The following is a 15,543-nucleotide window of genomic DNA, read 5'->3' on the forward strand; positions in this document are numbered from 1 at the left end:
ACTATATGTTTATATTTATAAAGCTGTTACAAATGAAAAAGTACTATTAGTATATTCTTTATAATAAACTAAAAATAGTAGGTCAGCTTAAATGACATTAATATTAAAAGCTATATCAAAAGGTCCTTGGGTCTAATATTGTATTCAGTTTAAAATTTAAACGTTTTTAAAACTCGCACCCTATGCAATTGAAAAATTAATTCTTATCGGTTTTTTTAATCTTCAAGAAAATTGTACTATCAAGCTGTTTTGAAAATAGAGTCACACATATTTAGTCTTGCATTTAGTAGTTGTGCAGCGTTTTATAACAAATCAGTGCTTAAAAGTGTTTAAGGCTTAACTTAAGTTTAAACTAGATTATTTTTTTTCCAATAATATAAACCTTATGAATTATTTTTCTGGTATAGAACTAGAAACAAACAAGTTTATTAGTATAGTAAAAAGTACATCAGTAAAACGATATTTTAAGTGATAATGCTTTTTGAAGTTATATACTGAAAATAAATCTACAAACCAATTTGTTCTGTTTCTTTGATAATTTTCTTTAAAGCATGAGGTTTTGTAGTGTTTATCAAAATATTTGATAATTGGTATTCCTTTGTTATAATAAGTCTGTATAGCAGGGTTTTTCAAAACTCCTCTACTAACTTTTTCTGTAATAAGTCACTTTGGTTAGTGTTTACGGAGGTAAATAATAATATATATTTTTTGTTTGCGTAAATAAGCATCTTTTAAATTTTGTAGATAAGTTAATGTACAAATGACTTATAAGTCCATATCTAAGAAAGAAGTAATATTTTCTATATGTAATAGACAGTAATTATTTGTAAGCCTGGGGTTTGAAGCTCTTAAGTTTAAGTTTCGGTTCCATTTTTACATTTCTAAGCATCTAGAACAGAGTTTCCCATACTTATTTTCATAATCGCACCATTTATTAGATTTAACTCCCTTTATTAATAAGTTACCTATTTACTCTTTCTCTCCTTACTAATCATTGCCCTCTTGTATCACCTACATCGGTAAACCCTTGTTTAAATGTTTCTCCTGGAATTGAAACAATTTAATGATGTCCAAAATACCCCCCACTTACCACAATCGCTTATTTTGGAAAACCTTTAATCTAGAAGTTTTTAGTGAAACAAATAAACTGATAGTAATTTCTATTTTAACATTTTATTATTTGTGCTTTTAAGTCACATATAGTTTTAAAAAATACTTTATTTAAAGGTGGTGCCACTTACAGTTTTATTTGATCTGCTAATATTTTCGTTACTGAATAAAAAGAAATCATCTAAATACACAAAGATGTGATTGTTCCCAACTGAATTAGCAGAACATCTCGTAAACAACCGCGCACATAACTCACTTCAACCGCAACATACTCTTATACTGTCGCAATCTAAGGTTGCTTTCCAGTAAGTAAATATAAATATGGGTTGAAAGGTTAAATTGCTTTTGCAATTGACAAAACATCATCTTAGATTATTAGTTAAATTCAAATGAGATATGTTGTTTATTGAAGGAACTAAAAATAAATGGAGATTAAATAAAGACTAGACTGAAACTACAAGAAATATCAAAACAAATATAAGGAAATATAATTATTTATTGTTCTTAGAACTTAAGACAAACGAAGCGTCTACATTACTTAAATAAAATGTTCGACTCAAAAAAGTACTTTCAATTGTTACATTCGTAACGCACCACCTGACTCAGACGACTACTTGAAGTTAAAATGCTGATTTAAAAGGACTGCAAAGGCTAAAAATTTCTTTAATAAAACAGCTATAATTGTTATTAGAATAGTTTGTTAAGAAAAACTTCGAAGCGTTGTTTGTTCAATTATTTTTAGCTTATTTGCATATCTTTTACATTGATAAAATATTAGACGCAACACAATAACTACAACCCCTTTAGTATTTACACTGGAGACCACGTAATTTTCAACAGTTACATAGAATCGAAGTAAAGAAAATTGAACTGAACGAATAACATAATTGCTAAGGGCAAAAAAAGACAACCTTAATCATAATGTTAGAAATTTTCTGCTTTTACTAGTTTTATCTCCCAGTAAATATATGGTTTTCAGTTTCAAACAAGTTTTGCGATATAGGTTCTTAAAAACATCATACGATAATAGATACGGCTACCACGTGACTTTTCGGCTTGTACTTATTTGGTATTTTAGCAAGTTAAGTTACATTTCAAGTATATTAGTTTTAAAAATATACCTTTTGTAAGGTACTTTTATTTCAATAAGAGTATCCAGATATTTTTGGTATTTTGATATGATCAGAGCTAATGTTTATTATGGAACTATATTTTTAATATATGATTTTGATCGAAACTTAGCGTGAGATAGATTAAAAATAACATCTACAAAAATTTCTACATTGTTACTAAAATTTAATGTAATTTTAAAGCATATATCTTTCATTTTGTTATATACTCACGACAATATTTACGAGGTCTATATGATTTAACTAATCATTTCTGCCTAAAGTTATATTCTGTCTCGGTATACATATATATATATATATATATATAATTTATTCAAATGGCGATTTTAAAAATTCTGGAACATATGTTTCACAAAGCTTTAATTTTTCATAAAGCTTTGATCATCAGCCAGTTAAATTCAAAATACAAAGCACATCTCACAACCAGTTCAATACCTCATAAGTATTTTTCCATTGTATTAAATTACTTTTTGTTCTTATAAAGTTGTTGATCTTATCTAAATTTGTTTTTGCAGGTTTGCCAATAAAAGTTTTTGCCGGATTAATTATTCTACAACTTTGTTTAGTTGGGAAGTTTGGTTTATGATCTTTTAAAGTAATGTAACATTGTTGTTGAGAAAGTTTGGGAATTTTACCTTTTATTTTGTTTTTCAATACTATTTCCTTTGCCTCATTATTAATTTTTTCGATGAGACTTTTTTCCGATTTTTTGTATGTAGATGTGATGTTTTCTGTAATTAATTTCTTATACTTATCCGGACTAATTTTGTATAGGCTGTGAGATTTATCTGCAAAAACAAAAACTTTTTGGGTGAACCTTATTTCCTTAAAGTATTTGTTAAGTTTGCGGGTAAAATAATTTTGGTAGTTTCGGAATTTTAAATTATTTATTAACTCGTAAAGGTCGTTTTCAAAATTTGTTAAAAGTTTATCCTCGAGAGCTCGTTTTTTTGTTGAAAATAAGCCGTCATAATCTGAAACTTTAGCTTCTGTGTTTTCATCCCTTAAATGGAATGCTTTCCATCTCATTTTAGTTATCAGTTTATCTACTTTTTCGTACATTTTAATTTTGAATTCTTTATTACTACTACTTATTGGTATGCTCTTTAATGAATAATTGAAGTTTTTAAGGGAACCATCGAACTCAAGTACTTCAAATATGCTTTTTTTCTTAGGATTCAGCATTCCTCAGAGATCCTCCAATACAAAGGTACCAGGGAAAATTATAAGATGTAACGTTACAAAAAGCATATTTGAAGTACTTGAGTTCGATGGTTCCCTTAAAAACATCCCTTTGGCGAACAAGCACACTTATCAGGTTAGATTGTTTCATTACACAAACGCCCTCATCCAAAAGATGAGATGGCGTGCATTTTATTACGAACAAAAGTTGTGTAAAAAAACAAACCATGTTACCGATAATTCTGATGCTCATTTGAACACAAGTAAATTAAGTACAATAAGTAAATCTTTGCCTTTCCCGACTAAAAAGTCGGCACCTATCTGTAAAAAATTAATATCTTTTGAATCTGAATTAATTGATTTAATTAATAAAATTGAACTTAAACCCGGTAAAACTAACAACTTTCAATATAATTTACGTAACAAGATTAATTCTATAAAAAAGTCTAATAAACTTGTTATTTTTGCAGACAAAACTAATAATTTCTATAAAATCAGTCCAAAAAATTATGATAAGTTACTTTTAGACAATATCACAAAAAACTATAAAAAATGTACCAATAATCCGGCTGATACGATAGACTCCCGTGCACAAGAACTTTTAAATGAAAACAATATTACTAGATATGCTAACCATAAACATAATTTTAAAAATATAAACAAAAAACAAAGTACGCGTTTATCGGATTATGTCTGGAGCTTTTTTCACAGGTACGGTAAAAGGCCAAACATGGAGTGGAGTATTGTTTCAAAGATCAAACATGCATCCAACGGAGTAAGTTGTAATAGAATTTGCCCAATTTGCAATACAGAAAGAGCAGTAATTGCAGCAGAAGATAAAGACCTAATTCTGAATAAGCGGCAAGATTTATCGAATATTTGTCCCCACAACCGACGATTCTACTTTAAATAACTCTGTCTACTTAGGTACTAATTTATTTCAAAACACTCGCATTACAATTACATACACTTGTAAGCTTAATACTTCATTTTTTTAAGCTGTATAAATTATTGACCAATTTGTTAAATTTATTATGACGTAACATTTCTGCACAACTCAATTTAATTTTCATTTAAAAACTTGCCTATTCTTAGAGCTTTTTGAGGTTAGTGCCTACTTTTATTAAATTTGTATTTTTTGTAGACAATTTTATAATTTTATGTTTTTATCCCAAACTTTGTTTTTAAACCATAAAGTTCATATATAGTTACTACCTACATAAACACTATACATAATTATACATGCTTTTTCTGCTTTTTTTCTAATGTGTGTTAATATTTTATAGACTTCGTAGATCTGTTCTTAAATTTATTTGAGAGCAGTGAAACGCCGTTAGTTGAAATAAAGTTTTAGCACAAGAACATCTGTGGTATATATTCCGATAAGCTTAGCTTATCAGGATCTCTAGGATTTAACGCCTTTTAACGTTACATCTTATTTGATAAATATAAATATTTTAGCAATTTACAGGTATTTGCCTATTAGATAAAACCATCAGCTTTTTTTACGTATGTAATTATACCTAATACAATTATTTTAAATATTTTATCAGGCTTTTTTTTTACTTATGATAGCTGTTAATTTACATTTTAAAGTCATTAATACTGTGTATAGTCATATATAGCTATGTATGATATAGATTTAAGAAGTTAGCAACATCGCTACCAAAATATTTTCAAACTGTTGCTAAAATATTGCAACGAATTTGTTTCATTAAAATCTTTCATTAAAAAACATTATTAAAAACTAAAGTATTACTTTCCCATTAATTTCTTAATTGGATTTCTTAGGGATCTTTTGATAATGTTAGATATTAAAAGGAGTAAAAAAGTATGTATATATGATATATGTATAGTTTATTATGAATATTTGAATCTAAAAAGAAAAGTACATATGTTTCATAAAAACAATAAAATAGTTTTTAATCTTCAGCTATTGTTCGAAGTGATATTTGTTCTTTTTAAATTAAAGTTTTTGCTATAAACTAATTAAATGCAAAACAAGTGGACTCTGTGGAAGGTGATTTAGTTTATCTAATCATATTATTATGTATATATATATATATATATAATAAGCTTAATGTTTAAACTTAAACACCTTCTACTGAGCCCACTTGAAGGGCTTTTAAATAATTTATTGAAATGACGATTTTAAAAATGCTGGAACTTATGTTTCATAAAGACAAAAAAGATTGTCTCTAATCTTCAGCCAGTTCAAATTTAAAATAAAAAGCACTTTGGTAAACAAAGATGCAAAAGTTTACAAAAAAAACAAAAACAATATGACGTAAGAATTGAACATTGTACATTACAAATATTCAGTACAAAAATATACTATATTGAATAAACAAAATCCGCTAACAAAAATTTTCAACAAACATAATATGCGAATAAGTTATTCGTGTACGGCAAATTTGGAGAATATCATTAAGGCACACAACCAAAAAATTTTAAATCAAAACTCAGGAATTCGGAGTCAATGTGGCTGCGCTGGTAGTTGTAAATATAATTTGAAAGGGGGCAATTGCCGTTCAGAGAACATCGTTTACAAGGCCACAGTTAACTCTGGCATTGAGACGAGGTTCTATGTCGGCTTGTGCTCGACTCAGTTTAGATTCAGGTATGCCAATCATAAAAAATCTTTTAAAGGCGGCATATATGAAAATGACACTGAACTTTCGAAGTACGTTTGTGGCTTAAAGCGCAGCGGCATTGACTTTGAAATATCCTGGGAAGTTATAAAAAGAGCACAGCCTATAGCTGACGGCAATAGCCCAATATGTAGGCTGTGTCTCAAAGAAGCAACAGCCGTTGTATATGCACTGAAAGACAAGAGATGCCTAAATAAAAGAAGCGAGTTTGTATCGTCTTGTAGACATATAAAAAATACGCTTTTAAAGTTTAACAAGTTTTAATTTCATCTTAAAATAATCTAAATTTCAATTTGTACCTTAATTTTATGTTTAACTCTTTCAATTATCTGTCGTAATATATATTTACTCACTGAAGTTTTATGAATTTTTGCCAGTTTATTGTCGATTGGTAAATTAATTTTTGCACAAGCCGTTTTGCATGATTTTTGATAGTTTCAAAATTACGTCATAATCTATTGATGCTAAATTTTTTAAATTTCATTTGTGTGTTTTTGTTTTGTGCTTTATTTTAAACTTATTTAGAAGCTGATGGGTGCATAGGCACGAAACTCGAGTCCTTTGAGTTTTACATCTTGAAACAAACTTTTATATATATATGTATGTATATATATTTGAGGTCATTTATTCTTAAAGTAGTCTTAAGAACATCCCCAAGCAAATAAAATTACATAGTACGTACTTGTGTAACTTACTTAGTTCAACTTTAAACACATATTTTTTAATCAATCAATTATTATTCGTAACTGTTCAAAAATTTTTATACATAAAAATTCTTTCAGTTTTGATAAAATTCATTAAATAGATAATAAAATTAGTTTTAGAATTTATTCAAAATATCACGATGTTTCTTTTCTCTTTTATACTAACAGTAAACATTTTTTTCAGATTTTCAGCAAAAAACATAATTTTTTTATTAAAGATTTTTCAGCACAATAAAAACATGGTTGTAACGTTTCTATTACCCAGTGGCTGACAGCGTTTTAACAACAAAACTTATTATTAATAGAAGTATTTAGTATAGTAACTTCATTATATAGTTTAATCAGTTTGTAAGAAATAGTTGAGTTTTATCTTTTAATTTATTTTGCAAAACATTATTATTTTTTGTACAACAGAAATGTGTGTATTTTACTGTGTTTTTTTTTTATATTGGCACTAATTACTTGGTTTATAATATTCTAAGTTTTAGAAAAGTGTTTAGTAAGTTTTAAGTTTAATAACAGTTATAGCAATTATAAAAGCAATTTATTAGGTGGGAAAAATTACTCAATTTAAAAAACCTGACACTTCAGACCTCAAAATTTCTAATTTTTTTGTTTAACTAGTTTTTAGTTCTTAATCTACTTTAAACTATATTCTAAACATTTTTGTGTGTAATTTTCGTATTAAGCAATCTTGTATAAACTTCATAGAAAAACAAAAATTCATTTAATTAAAATATAATACTAAACAAGCCTAAAAAATAAAACAGGTAAAATTGATCGAAATCTACAATCAAAAAACTAATGAGAAATATAACAGTTATTTATCAAGGTATCTTCTTTTGTGATGACTTTTTCGTCGCCCATGTTTATTTCTTCTACTTGAGGACAATTTTTGATGTAAGTGAACATTTTCTTGTGATCTGTAGGTTTTTACGACTTTATAATACTTTTGTTTACTAACTTTGAAAATATGATCTTCTGAAATACAAATAATTGTAGCTTATCAATCTTAAACTAAAGCTATTTAGTTTTGATTTAAATTGAGTTATAAAAAATTAAGATAGTTTATTGATCAAAACTTATAATACACTAAAGTAAAATAAAGTTAAGATTTTGTTACCAAATATTAATTTTATTTTAATTTTGCAAAAAATAATAAAAAATATTTTACAAATGATGTCATTGTTTTATGGCAAAATATAAGAAGTATGTTGTCTTAATGCAAAAAATTTTCGTTCATAAAACAAGCATGCTTAATTTCATTTAAAACTAACGTGACGATTTCAACGTTGTCAATTGCCCATTGGTCATAATTATTACCATTATGATAAGGTTGCAGCCATCTTATTGTCGTGTGAGTCGTTTGCATCTGTTCAAAATTAAACCGTATTGGAAAAATTTCGTGCAAAGCTATCTTATATCGAAATCAAAAATATCTAGAAATTTAAGTTCTTCCATCAATTTAAGAGTTGGCTAGGTTTTATTTCTAGTCGGCGGCCCAGATTGTGAGAAAAGTAGTACTTGGCGAGCCGGAGCATTTCAATTTAATTTAAAACAAAATAAAGCTAATTACGACAATTATTCATTTATCCAGCTAAATTCGACAAATTACTGATTCTATGGGACCTTTGTTTACTATTTTTAATGTAAGTTAATTTTACTTCACACATTTATATTTTTATTTAAACTTTACTTTTAATTTAAAATCCAAGAGTATCTAGTTTTTCAAAACTTTTATGTTTGAATAAGCAGGCCAGTTTTGCATTCTCACGGGCCGAATTTTTATCTTTCGAGGGTCGGATTCAACTTTAGTCTTATAAACATTGGCGAGCCGTTAATTTCAATCCACGGGCCGTATGTTACCTACTCCTAGTTAACTTAATACTGTTAAAATAAAACGTTCAAGAAAAATAACTTCATTTTTGTTAGGTCTGTTGTTGATGCAAACTATTTATTTTTATCCTAAATAACAGCTATTGTAGTAACCAGCTAAAAAAATTAGATTAATAATTTATATTTTATATATTTTAAAACGAGTTAACACCGTCGTGGAAAAATTAGAAACAAATTAGAAAAGTTTTAATTGATTAGGAAATAAAATTATCCATTTAGATTTAAAAGAGTAAAGAAATAAAGCGCTGTTTCGGTGTGTTATGATAAGGTGGAATGAAAATATAATAAATCAATTAAAATGTTTTTATTGATCCAAATAGGTAAAAAGTAAGCTAGTAAGGTGAAAGTTAAAAAGTTACTTTTAATTTTATTTTTTTCGTAATTTCTACATTGAGCTTGTGTCTTTTCAGAATTTTTTTTATAGTAAAATTGATTTGATAATTTCTAAGTAATAGACGTTTCATATTTTTTTTGGAAAAAAATACTTCACTTAAAATTTTTTTAATCAGTTTTTTTTCGATTATTTTAATCGAGATCCGGCCAGATCCAGTTTTAGCAAAAAATATCGATTACTGATTTTTGGAATAGATGCTGTTACTACAAATACTGAAATAGGCGTGAAAATCAAAAGGCTCGTTGAAACTTCTTTAAATCTATATATACACGTGAATAAATAACTAATGAATATTAAGTACATAATCAACAATCAAGTAAATATGTTTTTTTTTAATAACTAGGGTTGTCTACATTCCTTATAAGTACACCTTTTTTACAGGTTAAATTGTGTATTAACCAATTAGAATATATGAATCTTTAAAATCAAAATTAATTAAAAAAAAAGCTATTTAATATATTTTAGTTAATGGATTTTTTTTAGAGTTAAAAAAATTACAAACAAAATGAACATAAATGCAACAGGACGAAACTAAAAGTAATATACATTAATATCGATAACTTCAGTTACAGAAATAGTGCATATTTAAACTTTAAACCAATGGTTTCTAGTCATTTGGCCATGTATAATAAAAAAATTTCGCACTCCGGACTTGTGAAGTAGGTTTTGGTGGGTTAAGTAGTTTTTAGAGTTTAACAATAAATTTTTTTAAACTCTTCAAATCTAAAACTGTAATAAAAAATAATTAGTTAACATATTGGTTTCTACTTAAACTGAAACTATAAGCTCATTTGAAAATATTTTTTATCAAAAAGCTTACTTTTATTTCATTTACCTAAGATATTTTCAAACTAAAAATATGTCGCAGACAAGATATTTCTGTTGGCGGGTTGGATTTAGACCATTGGCCGTATGGTACCCAACTGTACTTTATACTAATACAATTACAGTAACCTCTCGCTTATTTACGCACATTGTGTCCACAGAAAAAATGCGTAAAGATACGAGAGATCGTAAAGATACGAGAGGTATAAAATATACTTGATATAATGGCTGTTTTTTGATATTACTTCCAATTAGAAGCAGACTGGGGAATTTCCCACTTTTAACAATTTGTTTACTTTATTTCTAAACATTAAAACAACAAGTAGAACTATACATACATTGAAAAAAAGGTTTTAAATTTATATAAAATAGTGTTACTTGTAGAAAAATTTTAGTAATAAGTAGATTTTATATTTATTATTATTTATATGTGAATTATTTGATAGTTAACATTTATATTCTGTTGTACTTAATAAATTTAATTTATAATGAAGCATTTGTTTACAACTAAGAAATGGTGTGGTGCCTATATCAAAATTTGCTTCAATAGCCTTTTAGAAAAGTATGCATTTGGTGCTGTAATGGCTTTCTTCTTTTGAACAAAAATATATAAGATATAAAATAAATGTTTAATAAAATTGTTTATGTTACTAAAACTTTTTTTTAATTTGACCTTTGCCCACATAAAGATAAACTTAAATTTAATCTTTTATTGTTAACAAAGTCTAAAGATATAGAGGTGAAATAGTATTTAAAAACATATTTTAAATTAAAACTATACAAAAACTTAATTTGTGCAATATTTAAAAAATTAAAACTTCTATATTTTGAATTTTATAGAATTTCAAAATGCGTAACTAAACGAGAGTGCGTAACGTCACGAGTGCGTAAAGATGCGAGAGAAGTTAATTTGTTCTCGTTAAGCATAAGTTTGTTTTTACATTTATTTTGAATGTCTTTTTTACAACAAATAGGTGAGCTAGTATATTTATAAAAATCATCGCAATATAACTTACATTTTTGCTGACAACTACAGAGAGCCTCCTTGCAGAGGTGTAATGCTTTACCAAATGCTCCCTAATCAGCTTCCAAGTCACTCCTCCATCTGTGGAGTACTGAAGAAGCACTGAAGAGTTACTGCTAGATATATCCTTATAAACTCTGCAGGAAGTTTGCAAACCTCCAGGACTGTTTGAACCGATCTGTATCACATACTGCAAGTGACTGTGAAAGTGTTTTTTTTTTTGTTAAAAGTATTTTAATAAAGTTTTATGCAGATTTTAATTTAAAAATATTTCGTTGGTAAAAACAAAACGAAAGGGTATTCATATTCAACCTTAAATACTTTTCATAACTTTAGTTATTATAAGTCTGAAACATTTGAAGACAATTATTTATTATTATCATATTTTTATTGTTTACTTTTGGACTCAGGCATCAAAACCTGAACCACTTAAACAGGACACACAATGAGAAAAACAAAAATAAAATACATTTATATTCAACAAAAAATAAACATAAGCAAAATATTAAACAAAGTTAGAATTATAAAAAACTCGTTAATAAGTTTAAACTTATTTGCTTGATATAAAAGGCGACAACTTAGACAAACACATTTCTACAAAATTAATAAAAGTAAAATAATAGTCTGTTAGGGGGTAGGCGAAAGAGAAATAAAACTCTACAATGACTACATATCAAACGGGTAAAATTTCTTTGCACAGACTTAATTTTTTTAATGTCTTTTTTAAATAGGTTGACCAAATTTTGTATTGTATTCAAGCTTAGGACGAACGCATATTTTAAATAGTTTTGCCAGAATAGTAGCTGAATTACTTTTAAATTTTTTTGATATTTGATAGGATAAAACTTGTGCAACATTATATAAATAATATATGTGTTCGTTCCATTTTAAATAGTTAAAGGTATATATTCCTAAATCCTTAAAAACTTTAACTGTTTGTATTTTAGTGTTATTGATTAAAAGGTCAATCGGGCCAAATGGTTTGTTCTTCTTAATTGTTAGAATTTAAAATTTTTTAGAGTTTAAATCGAGTTTTCTTATCTCTAGCCGTTTATAGATATTATCTAGAGTAGATTGTAAAGTAGGGATGGGCAACGTTTTTCAATCAACGGGCCGGATCCGGAAGTATTTAGTCTTTTGCGGGCCGGAGCATTTTGAATTAGTTATTTACCGGATCCAGTGTCCGGATCCAGTCAAATAATAATTTTTTAGATCGGAATCCGACTAGATACTAATTTTAAGTCGAGATCCGAATCCGGTCGGATTCTAATTAAAATATAAGCTTCGGTTCCGGCCGGAATCTAGTTATATTGATACAGTGGATCTCTTTTTTGAATCCTTAAAATTCACAAATCTTTCTCAAGTCTGACAACTTAAGATATATATTGATACATGTCAGATGTTAAAACAATGTCTATAAATATAATTGAATTTGTAATTGACAAAGGTACGTATGTAAAGCACTGTACTTAAAAACACTTTGCTTGGGGTAATTTGACAAAACGATATTCCAACTAAGTTAGAACAATTTAAAGTATTAGGACAAAATGCTACATTTATTAAAACACATTAATTTACAAATTCATTTTTTAGCATGTTTTTGAAGTAAAATTCTTAAAGTTCTGATTTGTAAAAATATGATGCAAAGTTTTATTATAACTTTGTAATATTGACCTTTCGCGGGTCTGTCACTTCGCTTGCGGGCCAGATCCCATTAAAGTTTAAAAAACGGTTGGGGGCCGGTCATTTTCACTCTGAAGGCTGGATCCGGCCCGCGGGCCGTACGTTGCCCACCCCTATTGTAAAGAGATTTTTGACTCACTAAAATTTTTTGTATCATCTGTAAATAAACTCATATAAATTTTAATATCAATGTTTGAACTAATATCATTAATGAAAACTAAAAAAAAAATAGAGATCCTTACTTCATAAAAGGAGAACAATTATATTTTTATCAAAAAAAAAAATTCAAGCTAATTAAGCTCTATCAACAAACTATTTTCCATGGCTTTTAGATGCATTTTTTTTTTAATTTTTCATCTAAATGCACTTACAACCTCTTTGAGCAAAACTTAGTTAGCTAAAAAATTAAAAAAAAAACGAAATATATAATTTTGGTTAAATTTTATTATAATTGATTCCTTTACGATTAGCTTGATTTTTTAATATTTCGTTAAATAGATTAAAAAATTTAACAATTTTTTTTATATTATATAGTAAAAGAAATTTCTTGTCTTTATATAATACATATATAGACAACATGACTTGACTTTTTTTTCAGATTCTAAGAGTATTTTATCTTTCCATAAAATTAAAAACAACTTAAGTGTTCTATCTCAGTTAACGAGCTTATTTTACTTAACTCACGCTGCTCTTGTTAGATCTAGCTCTACAGAAGTCAACGATCTGGGACCGCAACCGTCAAAATAAGCAGTTCTTCCGTAACCATATGGACGGAGGGGACCACACCCCCCTAATCCAATCTTTCCACCTGAAACATGAGACCACATTTCAGGAAATTTGGCATCGGGTCCTTTCAACAGCTGCAGCTGGGCAACTTCCAATTTTGTTGGAGCTTCGAAGTTTTCCTTAAACAAAATTTATTTTTTTAGACAGAGTAGAAATAGACTGCCATTAAAAAAGTACGTTATGACTTCAAAACTAACTAAATAATCTAAATAATCTTTAAAATAACTATAAAACATAACATGATATTTATCAATGTTAAAAAGTTGTTAAAAACTTTGTACTGTAGACAAAGCTTTATAATAATTAGTCTTTAAGTTGTGAAATTTTGTTTTCATTAAACTAAAAAACTCAAACTTTGAAATCGTGCAAGTTCTGTGTTTCAGTTTGAGAACAATCTTCACCAACAAAACCTGGGTCGCATTGACAAACTGGGCCCGGGTTAGTGCAGTGACCGTGTCCAGAACAGTAATTAGGACAAGACTCGCCAATATAAACTCGGTCCAAAGACCAAGAATGCATTTTGGTCGCCATGCTTGGCTGTCTCCACCGAAATTGAGTTGTACTGTAACGTAAAATAAATAACTGTATCTTTTGAATAATTTAATAAATTGTCTACTTTAAGTAACACTATACCATGTTTTTATAGTTTATAGCAATATGTTTAAAATAAGCATTACTCTTAGTTTTATGACCTAACTTAGTTTTGCATTTAAGTTGTTTCATTATTGTATGACCATCAGTACTTATAAAACTTTAACTTGATGATAAAAATATAAAATGCTAGAAAAAATTTATAAAGTAAGCTTATTATAATGTTTAGTTCAACTTTTTTTCCTGCTTTTATTTAATAATAGTAATCATAAGTAGTTACTTAGGAGAATTTTAGAAATTGTAAAATTTATTAAAATTAAAATGTTTTTAGTTTTTGAATTATAACTTCCAATTAGAACACTTAATTTATCACATAAATAAGTCATGTATACATATAGTTTTTAAAAGTTATATAATTTTTCTTATTTGTAATTATTACTATAAACAATTAAGTCAAAACAATGCTGAAGTTATTTTAAAAACTCCCTATTATTGACTTAAGATAGAATTAATGGTTAATAAAGTTAAAACAATGTTTTGATTTTTTACAGTATAAAATAGTTCAAAACTAAATTAAGACATTCGAACAAAGTAAGTTTTACCTGGATTCTATACCAACCAATGGAATAGTAACTCTCAACCACTTTCCTCCCTTGTCAAGTTTGTAAATTGAAGCTTCATAGTTTTCGAACAACGAACATTTACTGTTAGGAGGGGCGGCGGGGTAGCAATCCTCCCTCACAAGTTTCCAATTGTTAGTACTGAAAATCACACTACATTTCATAAATTCACTCTTACGTTAATAGTTTTATTTTGGTCGTACTGAGATAAGCTTTTTAGTTTATTTCTTGAAAATAAGTCTAAATGCGTGTTTTTGAAATTCGGCACGTCATTTTGTCAATTATTTAAAACATTAAGGCTTTTTTTGGAATCTAAAACTGAAGTTTAATAAAAATAAAACTGTTAATTAATACTTTTATATTGTGTTTCTTGCTAGAATAATTATTTTACTAAACTAATCGACATGATATTAATTAAAAAAAAACATTATTATGATTTTTCACTATACAAATTTACTATTTTTTTTTACTATTTTAAAAATGTTTCATAATTAGAAATGAATTTTACTTTTGATTATAAACATAAACACATTCGAATTTAAAAAATAACTTCAACTGATTTTAAAACTATCATTTTTATACAAGCAAAACAAAATTTTAAAACAAAACATAATTGACATGGAGAACTAGTATAAAACTACAATTTATAACTTCTAAGTTACAATTAGTTTACAACTATCAATTAAAAGCAAAATTAACTTGGGATCTTCTCTATACTCGAGATAAACTCCATAACTTTTGTCGCATACATCAATTGTTTCAAAGCATCCAACTCTTATCTAAAAAGTCTAAGTAAGAAAATTGTATAAAAAATAGGAAACATTATATGTTTTGGTTTTAAGAAAACAAACAAAGAGATCTCAACCACTAGAGGAATAAGAATAAGTACATAGGAATCATCGTAAATTCAACATAAAGGCGTGTATATTAGCTTAAATAATTTTATA

The 15,543-nt window shown here is 27.2% G+C and overlaps 1 protein-coding gene across 1 annotated transcript in view; it reads right to left on the reverse strand.

Moving 5' to 3' along the window:
- Positions 1–7,007: 7,007 nt before the first annotated feature.
- LOC145829967 (reelin-like) overlaps positions 7,008–15,543 on the reverse strand; it is a 43,456-nt gene continuing 34,920 nt past the window's right edge. The window contains exons 59-65 of the mRNA XM_082937859.1: positions 15,296–15,375; positions 14,579–14,737; positions 13,740–13,947; positions 13,284–13,504; positions 10,909–11,116; positions 8,055–8,149; positions 7,008–7,700 (exon numbers count right to left, since the gene is read on the reverse strand). Of these exons, the coding sequence (XP_082793985.1) occupies positions 7,598–7,700; positions 8,055–8,149; positions 10,909–11,116; positions 13,284–13,504; positions 13,740–13,947; positions 14,579–14,737; positions 15,296–15,375 (1,074 nt within the window). The 3' untranslated portion in view covers positions 7,008–7,597. The remainder of the gene's footprint in view (positions 7,701–8,054; positions 8,150–10,908; positions 11,117–13,283; positions 13,505–13,739; positions 13,948–14,578; positions 14,738–15,295; positions 15,376–15,543) is intronic.

This window comes from Thalia democratica, chromosome 2, assembly GCF_965202585.1.
Source record: "Thalia democratica chromosome 2, ktThaDemo2.hap1.1, whole genome shotgun sequence".
Classification (NCBI taxonomy): Eukaryota; Metazoa; Chordata; class Thaliacea; order Salpida; family Salpidae; genus Thalia; species Thalia democratica.